This window comes from Ranitomeya variabilis, chromosome 4 (assembly GCF_051348905.1).
Source record: "Ranitomeya variabilis isolate aRanVar5 chromosome 4, aRanVar5.hap1, whole genome shotgun sequence".
NCBI classification, from domain to species: domain Eukaryota; kingdom Metazoa; phylum Chordata; class Amphibia; order Anura; family Dendrobatidae; genus Ranitomeya; species Ranitomeya variabilis.
In genome coordinates, this window is record NC_135235.1 from 155,645,075 (window position 1) to 155,662,849 (window position 17,775).

General features: G+C 42.9%; 1 protein-coding gene across 1 annotated transcript in view; it reads right to left on the bottom strand.

The window, feature by feature from the left end:
- Positions 1–5,540: 5,540 nt before the first annotated feature.
- Positions 5,541–17,775, bottom strand: part of CHAT (choline O-acetyltransferase) — a 327,907-nt gene continuing 315,672 nt past the window's right edge. Inside the window, exon 15 of the mRNA XM_077259349.1 lies at positions 5,541–8,635. Within this exon, the coding sequence (XP_077115464.1) occupies positions 8,372–8,635 (264 nt within the window). The 3' untranslated portion in view covers positions 5,541–8,371. The remainder of the gene's footprint in view (positions 8,636–17,775) is intronic.

A 17,775-nucleotide genomic window follows, 5' to 3' on the forward strand; every position in this document is an offset into this window, starting at 1 on the left:
GGCTTGTGCGGTGTCCTGGAGCCGCCACCGCTGGAACCGAGGGGTCTTTCAAGGTGAGTGGGTGGGGGGGCGCAACTGCTGTACCATACTTTGGTGCCGGGCTTCTGGACGTCTGGCCTGTCCCTGCGCGGGATGCGCCAAAGTCTCCCCCTGATGATGCGGCCGGAGGGCCACATGACAAGGAGGAACTAGGTGCAGTACCTAGTCTGATCTGAGGGTAAAGGGGGCACCAGAAAGCTGCAAGTTCCAAACCGGAACTGGGACGTGGGATATAGATAAATCCGATTCAGAAGGAACCAGGGGCAACCAAACAACCCCGGTTCGTGACAACTTGGTGTGAGTAGTGGGGACAATAAAGGTATCCTCTCCGGGATCCCTGACATATTGTTGGCAGCACGGTGTGAACCGTGACAGACCAGAAGTAGTACAGGGGACGCCGGGCGTTTTTTCCAAAGGCAGCAGGGTGAAACGCTCCCTGCAGCTAAGCGGTCCCCTGTAGGATGGAGGCACGAAACAGCAAATCGCAACAGCAATTCAACCCAATTCAACAGCAATTCTTATTCCCCCTGAGGAAGGTTAATCACCGAAACGTGCGTTGGGGAGGGCGCACGGACCCTGGATCCAGTTTACCTGCTTGTCTCATTTGAGGTAATGTGTACGGACTCATTTATACTGGTTTACTTGGGCCTTTTGTCTGGTTATGTGTATATTGGTGCTAGTACTTCTCAGCATAGCAGTGTGGGCTCTGTAGTCCACCATTTACTATTATGGGTTAAACTCTGATCCCGGCTCCGTGCGTCCTTTACATGCTCCTTCAGTGGTGTCTTTATACACCCTGCGGTACTGAGCCTCACCTGTTTCCTATATGTGATATGTTTTATATGTATATTTTTGTGCAATAATAAAGTTTAAACTTTTATACATCTTTATTTGGGTTTTTTGGTCGTTTTTCTGGGTCTGCTTGACCCATATCTCCCTAGCAATTCAACCCAGCACAGCAGGAACTGTAATGGACCCTCGCCTGGAAAAAAACAGTGCAGGATGTGATGTTTGGGGGGATTGGCACAAAAAAAACAGAGGTCATTTCCCCTAAATGAAAATATAAAGGCCCTGATTAAAAAGGAGTGGGAGAAACCGAATAGGAAGAACTCTTCTGTACCATTCCTCAAGAGGAAATATCCCTTTGAGAATTTAGTGTCAACATCCTGGGATAAAGCCCCAAAATTAGATGTAGTGGTAGCAAAAGCTTCCAAGAAATTTGCCCTCCCCTTTGAGGACATTGGAGTTTTAAAATATCCACTAGATAAAAAGGCATATTCATTCCTTAAAGGTGCAAGGGAAACATCAAGAGGCAGTTTAAGACCTGCTATAGCTGCAACCTGCACCTCTAGATCCCTAATGATAAAGCTAGAACAGTTGGAAAAACAGCTCTGGGATAGAGTGTCCAGAGGCAGGATACTAGAGTCCATTCCTTTAATGCGGGAGGTTGTGGCTTTTCTGGCTGATTCATCAGCCGACTGTTCGACTGGCGGTCAAGTCTGCAGCTCTCTCTAACGCAGCCCGTAGAGCACTTTGGCTTAAATGCTGGCCTTGAGACATACAGACTAAATGAAAATGATGCCTCATCCCATGTGAAGGAAATTTTGTATTTGGGGAAACATTAGATGACATCCTTCAGAAGGCAGAGTATAAGAAAAAGGAGTTCCCTAACCTGTCCACCCATGCATATAAACAGTCCTTTTGGACATTGTTCCATAGAAGGCCCCCCGAAAGAGCAGAATAGATGGAAGAGGGGAAAAAGAAAGATAAAGGGTTTCTCTTTGGGAGTTCCTCCTAGTGACAGTCCATTCCAAATGGGGGGCAGACTATCCCGCTTCCTTTTGGCCTGGGAAAAGATTTCCAACATTCCCTGGATACTAAGCCTAATCAAGTCAGGCCTGAGGATAGACTTTTGCTCATTCCTTCCCCAGAACTTTGTAGTAACTCCCCTATGACCCTCTCCAGAGGAACAAAGGGCCTTGGAACACGAGGTGTTGGATCTAGTGGGCAAAGCTGTCCTCCAGGAGGTCCCTTCTTGGGAATGGACGGAAGGATTCTACTCCCCATTGTTTCTGGTAAGCAAACCAGATGGATCCTTCCTGGCAATTATAAATTTGAAAAAATTGAACAAGTAGGTAACAGCTCAAACTTTCAAGCTGAAATCAACAAAATTGGCCATCAAAATATTGTTTTCCAATTGCTTTATGAAAGTCTTGGATCTGAGGGACGCATATTATCACGTTCCCTTACACAAAGACTCTCTAAAGATCCTCAGGGTAGTGGTCTCCATAAGAGAAATAATTTTTTTTCAATACAAGGCCCTTCCCTTCGGCTTGCCGGTAGACCCTCGTGTGTTTACCAAACTAGTGGCGGAAGCAGTGGCACACCTGAGGGAACAGGACATTTTGATCATCTCTTATTTGGATGACTTCTTAGTGATAGGCAACTCGGTGCAACAGTTCAGAGGGCAACTCAAGAGAGTAATGACATCTTTAGTAAACCTAGGTTGGCTATTGACTCTAAAAAAATCAAAGATCAAGCCAAAGACGGTTCAGGAGTTCCAGGACATGCGTACGTTGTACTCCCAGTAGCAAGAGTGTCGCCTTCCAGTGGACAAAATGGAAAAGATTGCGGGTCAAGTATTGAGGGCATCACAATACCCATCCATGACTTTGAGAAAGGCCATGTCCCTGTTAGGTTCCCTAACCTCCTGTTTGCCAGCAGTTCAGTGGGCCCAAATATACACCAGGGGGCTCCAGTGGGACATCTTAAAAACAGGTCTCTCTAAAAGGTCAATTAGAAGGTTGTATGACTCTGTCTTCAACAACTATTAATTCCCTGGGTTGGTGGAAAGAGATGGACAATCGGACCAAGTGGGTCCCTTGGGTGGCCAGTGTCTCGAGTAGTCACCGCAGATGCAAGCCCCATGGGGTAGGGGCTCATCTGCATAACAGGGTACTCAGGGAGTTTGGACAGGTCAACAGTTGTTTGTATCCTCGAACTAAAAGGAACTATTAGCAGTCAGTTATGCCCTGATAGAGTTCTTAGATACCTTACAGGGTCATCATGTGCGAGTATTTTCTAGCAACCAGGTAGTGGTAGCCTATCTGAACCATTAAAGGGGGATCCAGGTCATGGGCCTTGATGAACATAACTCAAATTTTCCAGTTGGTGGAAAGCAATCTCCTCTCCCTGACGGCACTACACATTCGTTGGGGGTAGAAAGCCACAAGACACACTTTCTAAGCCGCACTCAGTTGAAACAGGGCAAATGGGTGCTAAAAGAGTCCATTTTCAACCAGATAGTGGAAATGTGGGGTCTTCCGGTCATAGCTCTCTTCACCAGCGCCGACAACACAAGGGCAGACTCCTTTTGCTCCATAGATCCCAGTGGGAATCCTCAGGCTCTAGATGCCTTTATGATTCTGTGGAATCAAAGCCTGGCCTATGCCTTCCTCTTGGTCATCCTCATCCTAGCAGTTCTAAGGAAGAACAGGGAGGACTGGGTAAGAGTAATCCTGATAGCCCCTTTCTGGCCAAAAAGAACTTGACTCTCCTGGCTGAGGATGATGTCCATCACCGACCCTTGGGTACTACGAGAAGTTCCGGATATTCTCAGGGACTGGTATATCATCCTCAGGCAGCAAATTTACACTTAACAGCGTAGAATTTGAAAGGGCGCTTTTGAGGGACAGAGGTTTTTCCCCAAACTTGGTTTCCACCCTACTTCAGAGTAGGAAAATCGTCACTACCAAAGCCTATGGTAAAACCTGGAGACAATTCCTATCTACCTCGATCAAGATGGAGTACCAATTACGGCCATCCTGAAGTTTCTACAAAAGGGGTTAGAATGGGGCCTTACTACTAGCACCCTAAAGGCCGCTCTGGGGACCCTGTATAATCATGATGTAGCAGGCAATCCTTTGGTAGCAAGATTCATTAGAGCCTCTGCAAGATCTAGGCCGTTTACCAACCAGAAATTGCAGCCATGGGATGTAAATTTGGCCTTATCAGCCCTAACGTGTCCCCCCTTTGAACACTTAGATTCAGCTTTGCTCAAGATTCCGTCCCTCAAAACGGTCCATCTAGTGGCTCTAACACCAGCCTGTAGGGTTAGTGACATTCAGGCTCTATCTGCGGGCCCTTCCTTCACTATAATCTTTGAGGACAGAGTTATTTTAAAACCTGACCCTGCTTACTTGCCCAAGCTATCATCTCGGCTCCATAGGTCCCAAGAGGAAGCCCTTCCTTCCTTTTGCTCCAACCCCAAAAATGCAAGAGAATAGAATTTTCATTCACTAGACATAAAAAGATGTTTGGTTAAGTACCTAGCATCCACCCAGGGGTGTAGGAAGGATGGGTCTCTGTTTATGTGCTTTCAAGGGCCAAGGAAGGGACTCAAGGCCTCCAAAAGTTCCTTTTCAAGATGGATAAGGGATGCGGTCTCGTAGGCCTACTCATCTAGTGGGAATGTCACCCCAGAGGGGTTGAAAGCTCATTCCATGAGAGCAGTGGCAACCTCCTGGGCAGAAAGGTCAGAGGTATCAATAGAGCAGATCTGTAAGGGCTGCCACTTGGTCATCACCTTCTACCATTTATAATCACTATCGACTGGACCTTGCCTCTTCCTCTGATCGAACCTTTGGGAGAAGGGTTCTACAGGCTGTGGTCCCTCTCTACGATACAATTCTCTGTAATTCTCTCTGTGGTGCGGTCATGGAGGAAGGAGAAAGACATAGTTACTTACCGGTAATGGGATTTCTCAGAGCCCATGATAGCACCATTATATTCCCTCCGTCACGTGTGGGTAAGCACGCTTTCATTGTTTGTGGTATGATTTATGTATAGACATGGAGTGTTGCTTTTAAGTATCATGGTAAAAATGTTTAATCTTTGGCAATAACCTGGAGGTCCTCCTATGCTCCGTAAACCAACTGATGCAAGGGAAATGTACCGCCCTTTTTATCTGTAGGTTTCCTGTCCCTGAAGGGTGGATCCCCTCTCTCTGTAGTGCTATCATGGTCTCTGAGAAATCCTGTTACTGGTAAATAACTACGTCTTTTCAACAGAAGCAGAAAAGCAACATAAGGATGCATAACAAGGGGGAATATGAATTCCAAATTCTGTTGTATATCATTTCTGATAAAAGTAGAACGGACCATGTAAATAACAGACTATATAGTTTTTAACAATTAGGTGCTGTTATAGGTGAATATTCCCTTATACTGGACACCTTTACATACATTATTGGATTTTATTTAGAACTTTTACCCAATTTGATATGACGTTGTACTTTGTATGTATAGACTCAGTATTTTGGGGGTATGCAAACAGTTAAAACCCATTGGAGAGGGGAGGGCTATGTTAAACGGGATATCTGGGACTTTGTAACAAAAAAAAATGCCTAAGCACTATATGGTAGGTAGTTGCTACCTACCTGTTGTGGCCAGCACCCTTCTTTCCTGGCACAGATAGTATTTTATATATCCATGTTTACACCATTAGACTTACAATTCAATTTTATTTATAGTTCTTTATACACCAATAGCATTTTATTTATAATGTATGATTTATGTTTATGAAAATACTTCTGAATATAAGTAAAGTTGATCACATTGAATTTTAGAGATACATATCAGACTAGTTTTCATGTTAGATGACCCAGACCATACATACTGACTGATACTTGTCCTGCTGTCATGCCATGATAAGATGTATCACTAACGTGCCATATCTTATCGACATATTGCTATGAAATTATTGAGAGACTGCAACATGAAAACATTTTACATACAGTAAACTAAAAACACATCATATTGTACATTGTGTAATATTTTTCCTCCACAAAAAATCTTGACTCATTAGATGTTTTCTAATGTAATTTAGTGTAGGAAATGTATTTGAGGTATTGCTTATTACGACATAATTGCTGCATGCTTCCACTAATGAGACCTCAGCAACGTTAATCAAATATTGCGTTTTTTACATAATTATACAACATTATCATTTGATGCAATATAATTTGGTTCTGTGTATCTAAAATTAATCATAATCTAATGGAAAAATAATCTAAGATTTCTGATTTACTCATGAATGGATTACAACTTTAACTGTACAGGTTACAAAAATAAATGGTAGCGAGGAACTAGTGTTACTAGAAATGGCTGGCACTGGGCAGCTTCTTGATGAAGACTTTTACAGCATGAAACCTTATACAATCTGACTGCTCATGTTCTGATCATGAAATAAGTGGCTCATAACTTATATCTTATTATGAACTCGTTCCTTAATAAATTCCTCACTTAAATATAGTCTCTTTTGTAGTGTTTTGTATACTCTAAAAGAAAGGTCCATTCAAGTCAACCATTTGCGTTTCAGCAATATTTGTTTTGCTGCATTTTTTATGCAAATTAAAAGTTGCTTTTTTCAGTATTATCAAAAGCTATGAGATTTCTGAACTCTCATGCACACGTTTGTTTTTTCTTGACTGAATTTGAGAAGTGCAGTATTTTTTCACCCGTTAGGCTGTGTGCCCACGTTGCGTTTTTTATGCGTTTCTGCCTTGTTTTTGCCACAGCGGAAACGCTTAAAAACGCTTAAAAACCGCATTCCCATGCAATCCCATGCTGCGGATTTTTCCACTGCCGAATCGCATAGCAGTAAAATCCGCAGCATGTTCATTATTTTTGCGAAATTGCAGCGATTCCGCAGCCATAGGATTGCATTGAAACGCTCACTTTACGCATGTGGCTATGCCCACCATGTGTAAAGTGAGCGCTTTATGTGCGGATGGTACCCAGGGTCTGCAGGAGAGGAGACTTTCCTTCAGGCCCTGGGATCCATATTCATGTAAAAAAAAGAATTTAAATAAAAAATAGGGATATATTTACCTTCTGATGGCCCCTGAAGTCTTTGCCTCTCAGCGGTGCATGCAGTGGCTTCCGTTCCCAGGGATGCATTGCGCGAATCACCTGAGATGATGTCGCAGTCAAGCGACCGTGACGTCACAAAGGTCCTTCGCGCAAGGCATCCCTGGGAACAGAGCGTATCGGGAGTGCCTCGGGGGCCGTCAGAAGGTGAGAATAACCATATTTTTTATTTATTTATTTTTAACATTCTATCTTTTACTATTGATGCTGCATAGGTAGCATCAATAGTATGAAGTTGGTCACACTTGTCAAGCGCTATGCTTGACAAGTGGGACCAACCTGTCAATTATTTTTCCAAGTGATGCTACAGATCGCTTGGAAAACGCAAGCATTCTACAAGCTAAAAACGCTTGCAAAATGCTGGTGTTTTGCAGGAAAAAGCATGTGAATTCCACATGTGTTTTACCCTCGGCAGGGAGTTGCGGAAATGCTGCGGACATTTCTGCAGGATTTCTGCAACGTGGGCACACCGCCTAAGTAATGGCATTTTTCGTGACATTTTTTAAGTGTTTTTGGTGAATAAAACTAATGTTATTAAGCATGTACTGTAGACAAAGAACAAAAGAAATCCGAACTCAAAAACTGCTGTAAAAATGTCAGGAAAAGCACTGTGTAAAACACCTTAAAAATGGTGAAAAATGGGCATTTTGAATTCATCTTTTTAAGGCCAAGGAAGCAAGTTTTGGTGGGAGGAAAAAAAACAAAGTATGTTCAAAGATTGAGTTTTGATGCGTTTTTCCTGCTTCAAAAATGCATCATTTAGCAGAAAAATGTAAAATATGATATGTGCATACTTGCATTTTTTTGCACATGCTGCAGATCTGAAATAATGCATTAATGGTTAGAACATGCAAAGAACAAAAAGCAGCATAAGATTTCAGAAATCTCATTCATATTGCTGGTGCTCTAAAACATCTATGAAAAAATACACTGATCGAACAGTCATTGTACACTGCAGTGCAGTTACTGTTACACAGGACCATGCACTACCCAGAACGATGATCTTTTGGGCACACCAAAAGATCATTTCACTTGAAACTGTTTATATTGCACGTTTATCAGGAAAATAGTTCTCCCAGGAACGCTTGTTCACAATGATCGTGCAATGTGAATGTACCTTTAGAGTGGCATGTTATCAACACAGCACCCATATTGTTTTTTAGTTCATTCATCTACAGTATGTAAGAGACACAAACTACAAGAATCTTATTTTTTTCACGAAAAAAAATTCCTCCTGCCTTTAGATCACTATCTTTGTATTTATTTAGTGGAATTTTGTGTACTTTTATTTATCTATACTCTAGTAATCTTATACCTCGAAAATATATATTTAAAAATATGATATATTTATGGAAAATAAATAATATAGCAACATTGTTATATGTTATATGTTAAAAAGTTATCTAGGTTCTGTGCCCTTTCTTTGGTTCTAACTGTCTTTCCTTCACTGGTGTTTGGACCTTAATGTTATATTTTACACATAGGTCCCCCATGGCAGTCAAGCTTTCTTCCAACGCTTTGGCAAACATTTCAGATGAAGTTTCTTTGCAGTCACGAAAACTTGAGATGCAGAAGAGGATGTTTTCTGGCTGTGGATTGTAACAGGCACCATATCCATTTGGCACCACTGGACCATAGCAGCAAAACATTTCCATTGTCGTAGGAACCTGAAAATTAAATACAAAATCATCACTGAGAAAACATGAAATCATTTTTAAAATAGACTGGACAACCAAAAAACAGAAACAATTCATGAAAACTGTCTAAAGGCACGAACCCCCATATACTTAAGACAGCTGTTAGCAGAACGATGGTTTGGCTGGCACCCATCTCACCCAACTCAACCCACACACAGGACAGGAGTAGAGATGAGCAAATATTTGAATATTCGGTTTATGATTGCCGACTTTGCAATATTTGCCGATTAATTCGTTGAATATTTGCCGAACATACCCGAACGTCAATACAGGCAATCGGAGGCAAAAACAACTGCATGCACAACACCTTATAACGGACCCGAATGTTGACAAAACAACATTCAAATTAGGGGCAGAAACCAGGAAAGTGACCTCAATTCACCCACAGTACTAATTGTAGCATGGCACTGCAGCAATCAGCCAGGCATGAGGTATCGGGGTCTGGAAAGCATTTACAGCTTTCAATTGAAAGCCACAGTAAGATAAGGTGGTTGAGGGATCGGGGTAGGCCTCATGTGCTGGGAGCTCTGATACCACATGCAACAGCTCTACCGGCTTTCATACTCAGCCACACTCAGGTGGCACAAATATCATGTAAATTGCGTAGACTACTATTGTCAGAAAAATCTAAGGATAGTAACACGGGTAATTGACTTCAAGGAAGTGGAGGCCTGATGGTCTTGGAGGCCTACTGCTACAGGCAACACGCATGAAGAAGACCCAACCAGGAGTCTACACATTTACAAAATACAAAAATTTGTGGCAGGCACCAACAAAGTGACATCAATTGCAATAGAGTAGAACTAGTATAACGGGGACCGACACCTCTTCCACTACAGCCAACCCAGCAAATGGAAACTGAAACGGGCAAGGTGGTGGAATCACTGTTCCATATCCCTCTGAAAGCCTGGAAGGGGCGTAACTAGGTGTCCTACCAAATCCCTACTCAGACAAGTGGCAGCAGGCAAAAACTGTGACCCAAGGAGGGACAAAGAGGTGGCACCAGGTGCTACTCCATGGCTGACCTACAGAAGGTGGCAGCTGACCCCCTACAGTGGATAATCTGCTACGGCCCAAAGGAGGGATGAAAAATCCAGGCAGGCACTGTAGGGACTCTGGAACCATGGGTGCAGATGGGAGTGGCTGAGAAACAGAAAAGCACTGGCAGGTGTGGGCTGGACCGGGTGTTAGACAGATGGGCTCTGGCAGGTGTAATATGGAACTGCTGATGGACAGAAAAGCACAAACAGGTACAAAAAGATTGGCATAGACAGGTAAGAACCGATGGGTACAGGGTAGACAAGCAGACAGGTGGACTAGGGGTACCTGACAACTAGCAAGCATGCAAGGTAAACTAACAACGTAGCTCAGGCTCCTCCATATTGGAGGAGGAGGAGAAGCCTTAAATAGGTGTTCGCCAGCTGTAGGCTGGGAATACCTTAGGTTGATGCGAGTGGTCCCTTTATGCGGGTGGAATATGCCTTTAAGCATAGTTCGTGGTCCTACAACCGAACCTGGGTGAACACCGACACATAGGGGGCGAGATGAAGAAGTGGTGTGTGAGTGGGAGACACTGAATGTCCTGTCTCGTAGGCACAGACACAGAGGATGGGTCAAGGGTTTGTTTTTTTAGGATGGGTGGGACGGAGGTTTGTTTAAATCAGGATGGAAGACACCAGTTGTTAGTGACAAGTTGAAGAGGTGGGTAAGGCTTGTGATGAAGACTGTGGTAAAATTTGGAATGAGGTGGGATGTTATTGTGTCAAGTTCACAGGTAGTGAGGCACAGTCTTCAGCTCAGATGACAGGAGAGGGAGGGGGAGCTGGTGGACACAGGAGAGAATTGAAAGTACTGAATAGCTGTTTAGGGTTGTGAGACAGGTATGATATGAGGAATGAGAAGTCGGCTTGTTTTGCTGCAGTGAGCAACTTCTGTTACTGGATGGGCAACTCCGCTCCCTTTCTTTGGCAGCTGTACAGCGGTATGCTTTGTAGATGAGGGCCAGAAAGAGCATGTGCTCCAGTAGATTGCAAGCGCTGCTTTAAGTGGCCTCTGCTCCTCTTCCTCGACCTTAACATCACACACAGTACAGTCGTCAGTGGTGGCACCCCAATTACCCTTTTTTCCCCCACATCACAACTCTCTAAGCACCCAACTGACTGTTGGGAACCACAGATGGCTGAGTCTGCAGATCTCTTCACACATTGTATGCCATAGGCATAGGAAGTGTACCCTAATGATTCACAGAGTTAAGAGGAGGAAATTATCTGCACCAATAGCCAAATTTTTTCTCAGTGTGATCCATGGCCAGATGAAGTTTGGTCTAAGCATAAACCAAACCCTCGTCAACAGACGTTAACCCCATTGGGTGAAGGTGATCCATTTGTGACAAGACTCGGATACTTGAGGCGCCCGTGGGCTGTACTGTGCTGTCAAGGCAGGAAGAGGAGGGGGGCTCTCAGGGTGAGGAGTGGAAGCACAGAGAGGATGATGATGAGGTAGTAGATAACACTTGGTGTAAACTAAGAGACGTGCAGCTGAGTAGCCCAGCAGAGGAGTAAGAGGAGGAAGACAAGGACGTTGTGTAGACAGAGTTATGCAACCACAACAACCAATACATCCTGAGCCCCAACTCTGGCAGTGGACAGCAGCGTTGGTAGTTCTGCAGTGCATTTCAGTACTATATGCATGAACTGGCACAAGCGAGATCAATATATGTTAATCTGGGAATGTCACTGTACTAAAATGCAGACTAGCGGGCATCACCAACCACCGTCCACCCCATCAACTGCATGTTCTGATTCTTCCTCCTCCCTCACTGTGGCAAGTGTTGTCACACAGGTCTCCGTCCAAAGAACCACTTGTTTACCTCCTACAGTTGGGGTGGCTGAGAGCCTGTCAGCTGATATGGAATTGGACATGCCTGCTGTTTTTGACTGATCTAACATTCCTAGCACACCCCATCTTTCTCAATCCACCATAACATCTCTACCTGCACCTCTCACAGTCCAGTAATTTGTCGTGTTCACCCTACTCCACCCTGTGTGAGCAAAGCAGCAAATCCTCGTTTGTGCAGTTGTGCTCACGTAAAAGATTATTTCCTGCTTCACATGGCAAAGCTAACAGATTGAACTTCACCATCTTCAATTTACTAAAAATAATATCCCTGATTTACATATCCCAAACACATTCCACATAGCTTTACAAGTCAGCAGTTCATATAAAACAGTCAAAAGTTACCAAGTTTAAGATAATCAAACAATTAAAGCAAAAATAATGATGACCTGCTCTTCAGAGCTTACAATCTACAATGAGGTGGGGGTGACACAAAGTACAGGTGCTTATTTACAATGATGGTACAACCATCTTGAGGAAATGGGGGGTAGATAAAGGCTGCAGGAGCTTTTTGGGTACGGTTGAGTTTGATGGCGAATTATCTTCAGAGATGTAGAGAATAAGCTATATAATTAAAAAAAGGACTTTGATTAGAGAACGTGATTGGCCGCCCTAAACAGATGTGTTTTTAGGGACACCTAAAAATGTCCAAGTTGTGGCTATACTCCTAATTTCATGGGGGACAAAGGGTAAGAGGTGAGCCATCTAGGTATCTATGTATCTCCATCTAGGAGATTGAACTGAGCCGGGCAAAGTCCAGATCAGGAGTGTTACCATCTTTGTGTGTCTCAGAGTTTGAAAGTTGTGAGAGGCCATGACGAGAATTAGCTAGAGATAGAAGCTGGGATGCAGTTGGGGAGGTTTAGCTGTTGAAGTCTCCCAGGATAAGGGTTGTCAATTCTGAGGACATGAAGTGTAGCAGCAACGCATAAAAGTGGTCAAGGAAGTGGGTGGGTGAGCCTGGGGGCTAGTATATGACTTCTACTCTGAGGGAGATGGGAAGGAACACCCTGATGGTGTGATTCTCAAAAGAAGAATGGCATCCAATTGGTCTTTATTTATTTATTGGGTTAAAAACAGGAGCGAGGAGTGTAGGGTTATCGTGGAGTTAGCAGTGATCGTACGGCGCGATATACACATATTCCATGTGTTCTAATCTGAATGTGGATAAGCCGCACACTCACTATTACTTTTCTGAGAACTAATTATTGTGAACTGCCTGCGGCCTCCTTGGATGATTTGTCGTCCAATCGTGTTATCGTCTGGATGATAGGGGCCAGCTAAGAGCTATTTGCTACAAAGATCACAGCACTTGTTTCTGTATGATTCATGGCCTATGATCTCTGTGATTATTGCATAGCCACTCCAATCTGCTGGCCATGGAAATGCAGCCAGTACCAATTGTGTAATCACCAATACTTCTCTAAGAAAGATGTGCCTGCACTACAGGAACAAGTCGCAGACAACATCACCCATTACCTGAAAAATTCTATGTCTGCCAGGGTGCATTTCAACAATGACACCTGGACGAGCAAGCATGGACATGAGAGTTACATCTAGATGATTGGGCACTGGGTGTCTCTGGTGGCTGTGGGGACAGTCAGGGAAGGCGCTGCTCTACAAGTCTTGCAAGATGGTTAGCAGTGATGATGCCGTCATCAGCATCCCTATCACTGTCAAATGCATGCTGGAGCACACTTTAAACAGTGTTAGTGAGGGGGTGGTGGTCCTGGGGGAAGAGGAGGAAGCAGAGGAGGATACCTTTAGGGTTAACAATATCTATAAGTGCAGGTATGTTATCTCACAGACCTTTGCCATGGGAAGAACAAATGGAGAAAGACCATGAAAAGGACGAGAAGGAAGAGGTGATGGACGCACAACAGTTCGGAAATGAAGACGATATTGATTCCCTCTATGTTGTCCATGGTTGCCAGGAGGGGATGGAGGAAGAAAGTTTGAGTGTTATCCCACCACCAACACACTATGGAGTTGGACCTCATGAAAGAGACTGACTCATGAGCCCCTTCTTGCAGCACTATTTGCAACATAATTGTTAGCCGTATTGTTATGATTCCAAATAGTGCTGACTACTGGGTTGCCAGTGTGTTCTATCCACAATAAAAAAGTAAATTTTGCCAGTTGCTTCCCCCCCCGGAAAGGGACGCACCCATGCTGCAGTATCAAAACATGCTGGAAGACAATCTTGACAGTGGGTTTACCCCAACACAGCAGTGAGGCACACAGGTTGCATTGCAGTGATAGCCTTTCAACCACAGAAACATTTAGTTGTCAATGCAAAAACATTATCAGCCTTCCAGAGTTTGTATGTTCTACCCATGTTTGCAAGGGTTTACGCCCAGTAATTATTTTTCTATCCACACTACAAAGACATACAGATAGTAAATTTAGATTGTAGGTCCCAATGGTGACAATGCCAGTAATGTCTGTAAATGTCTGTAAAAAGAATGTTGAATTATTGGCGCTACATAAGTTTTAAAACCCCCCAAAAATTGTATGTGATGCTCAGCCACACTAAGGTGTCACACATATCAGTTTCGTAGATTACTATTGTCAGAAACATGTAAGGATAGTAACTCAGGTAGTTGACTCAAACACAGCGGAGAAAAGCCAGTATCGGAGGCCTATTGCTACAGGCAACACACATGAAGGAAACCCAACGTGGAAGCTACACATTTACAAAAATTTATTTGCACACACCAACAAAGTGACATCAATTTCACGACAGTAGAAATAGTCTAATAGGGATCGACAAGTCTTCCACTACACCTAACCCAGCAGGTGGACACCCAACCAGGAATGTTCACATTTTAAAAAATTAGTGTCAGAGACCAACAAAGTGGCATCAATTTCAGCACAGTAGAAATATTATAATATGGACCCACAGGTCTTCCACTACACCAAACCAGCAGATGGACACCTAGCAGGACTGCTCACATTTCCACAAATCTCCACCAGCAGTAGCAGCAACAGCAGCAACAGCAGGCACATAAGCCCCACTAAAGATATCAGAGACTGCAATTATGCGAGAACAATACAGCACACTAAAAACTACAACATCCAGTAACAGAAGTTGTCAGTTGTCTTTGGATAGGATGTCACGTTAGTGGTTCACTAGTGCTTTTATAAACATTAACACCTTCCCCACATACACCTCAAACACCAAGCCTAATCCCCTTTCACCACGACCTCGCTTTTTCCCAGTCATGTTGTTCAAATTGAGATCTCCCCTTCTCAATCACGTTAGCATCGAAAAAAAAATTAGTGTGTATGAGGCCTGTATAATCTAGAAGATTGTCCGTGGCCCTCTTTCCTACATTTGCTGCTGGTAATGTGCAGATTTGCCGCAGAAATATGGCCGACGTGTCATTACATGAACTGATCAGGAAAAGGGCAATGGCGACGGCGGGAATGGGATATTCCAATGCCACGGACAATCTTCTAGATTATACAGGCCTCATCCACACTAAAAATATTTATTTTTTATGTTGAAATTGTTTTGAGCCTATCTTCTAGATTATGTGCATCTTTGGCATCAAATTTCTCATGGCCATCTATCCCATTCCCGCCGTCGCCATTGCCCTTTTCCTGAATATGCCCTCTTTCCTACATTTGGTGCTGGTAAGGTGCAGATTTGCCGCAAAAGTATGGCCGACGCGTTGTTACTTTAGCTGATCAGGAAAAGGGCCATGACGATGGCGGGAATGGGATTGGACAACAGGATCAATAAAAGGGTGGCTATGGGAAGTACAAGATCCAGGATCCAGCCTACAACAATTACTCATTTATCCAACACCAATTACCAGAGAGCGTTTGATACTCATCAGAAGACAGGTGTAACAGATGCGCATCTCAAGCTAGGCAAAAAGATGCCCATGAGAAATTGGATGCCAAAGATGCACATAATCTAGAAGATAGGCTAAAAACAATTTCAAACTCAGATCTTGGCTTCTGTATTACGTTTGTTAAAAAAATAAAATAAATTAATTTTAATGTGCAACAGCACTGCACACAGAACAATTTCAACGCTACTAAATGAAAAGGTTGGATATAGAGGGCTGTATCACGTTTCTCAACAGAAAATATATATATTTTAATGTGCATGAGGTCTGCAGACAGCTTCATATCACTGCGATAAAATTACAACCTGTGATACGGCGGGCTGTATCACATTCAGCAAGAGGAAAAAATTATCATTTTTTTAAAATGCGCTTTAGGTCTGCAGACAGGTTCATATCAACACCAAAAAATGACAACGTGGGATACGGCGGGCTGTATCACATTCAGCAACAGAAAAAATTATAATTTTTTTTCAATGCACGTTATGTCTGCAGACAGGTTCATATCACTACAGCACTAAATGACAAGGTGGGATACAGCAGTCTGTTTCACATTAGCTAGTAGAAAAATAAGATTAAGAATGCATTACTCTTGCATGGAGCACAATAGAAGCAGTGCACAGCACACTTGTAGCACATGCACCCTGTTGGCTTTGTCGGTGGACCCCAGTAATGGCAAAAAAAAATGCTGGAAGGTAAATTTAACAGCCGCACTGGACACTAGCTAGCTACACTATCTGACTGATGTACAACTGCCTAAGTAACTAGCTAAAATCTTGCTGTTAACAGTGCCAGCATCAGGAGCTGCCACTCTGCGCTGTTACAGTGCTGAAAATACTTTTGTGGCAACGCAAACATTTTCCCACGCTTTTTACCGAATGTTACCGATTTTTTCTGATTTTATAACATTTTGCTCGTGTTTCTGATCGCGAATGCGAATGTGCCATATTCCTGCCGAATTTATGTTTGGCAATCGTTTTACAAACAAATTCGCTCATCGCTATACAGGAACACTTACTTGGCTGACAAAGTAACTGCCAGACATCTCTGGCCGCTGCTTATCTCAGGGAAAACAAAATTGGACATGCCGAATCCTTAACTCTCCTGAAAACCATCTGTTAGGGGCCCCATACACATTAGACTGTCTGCCGAACCCGTAGGTAACAACAAGTATAACTGACTTTAGCATAAAGTGTATGGAGGTTTTCTGGGCCCGGAGATTTGTCAATTTTAGTGATTTTTACTTCCTGCTGAGTTAACCCCTTTACCCCCAAGGGTGGTTAATGACCGGGCCAATTTTTGCAATCCTGACCACTGTCCTTTTTTGAGGTTATAACTCTAGAACGCTTCAACAGATCCTGATGATTCTGACACTGTTTTCTCATGACATATTGTACTTCATGATAGTGGTAAAATTTATTTGATATTACCTGCGTTTATTTGTGAAAAAACAGAAATTTGGCGAAAATTTTGAAATTTTCGCAATTTTCCAACTTTGAATTTTTATGCCCTTAAATCACAGAGATATGTCACACAAAATACTTAATAAGTAACATTTCCCACATGTCTACTATACATGAGCACAATTTTGGAGCCAAATTTTTTTTTGTTAGGGAGTTATGAGGGTTAAAAGTTGACCAGCAATTTCCAATTTTTACAACACCATTTTTTTTAGCGACCACATCACTTTTGAAGTCACTTTGAGGGGTCTATATGATAGAAAATACCCAAGTGTGACACCATTCTAAAAACTGCACCCCTCAAGGTGCTCAAAACAGCATTCAAGAAGTTTATTAACCCTTCAGGTGTTTCACTAGAATTTTTGGAATGTTTAAAAAAAATGAACATTTAACTTTTTTTCACAAAAAATTTACTTCAACTCCAATTTGTTTTATTTTACCAAGAGTAACAGAAGAAATTGGACACCAAAAGTTGTTGTACAATTTGTCCTGAGTACGCTGATACCCCATATGTGGGGGTAAACCACTGTTTGGCCGCATGGCAGAGCTCGGAAGGGAAGGAGCGCCATTTGACTTCTCAATGCAAAATTGACTGGAATTGAGATGGGACTCCATGTCGCGTTTGGAGAGCCCCTGATGAGCCTAAACATTGAAACCCCCCACAAGTGACACCATTTTGGAAAGTAGACACTCTAAGGAACCTATCTAGATGTGTATGAGCACTTTGACCTACCAAGTGCTTCACAGGAGTTTATAATGTAGAGCCGTAAAAATAAAAAATCATATTTTTTTCACAAAAAAGATCTTTTCGCCCACAATTTTTTATTTTCTCAATGGTAACAGAAGAAATTGGACTCCAAAAGTTGTTGTAAAATTTGTCCTGAGTACGCTGATACCC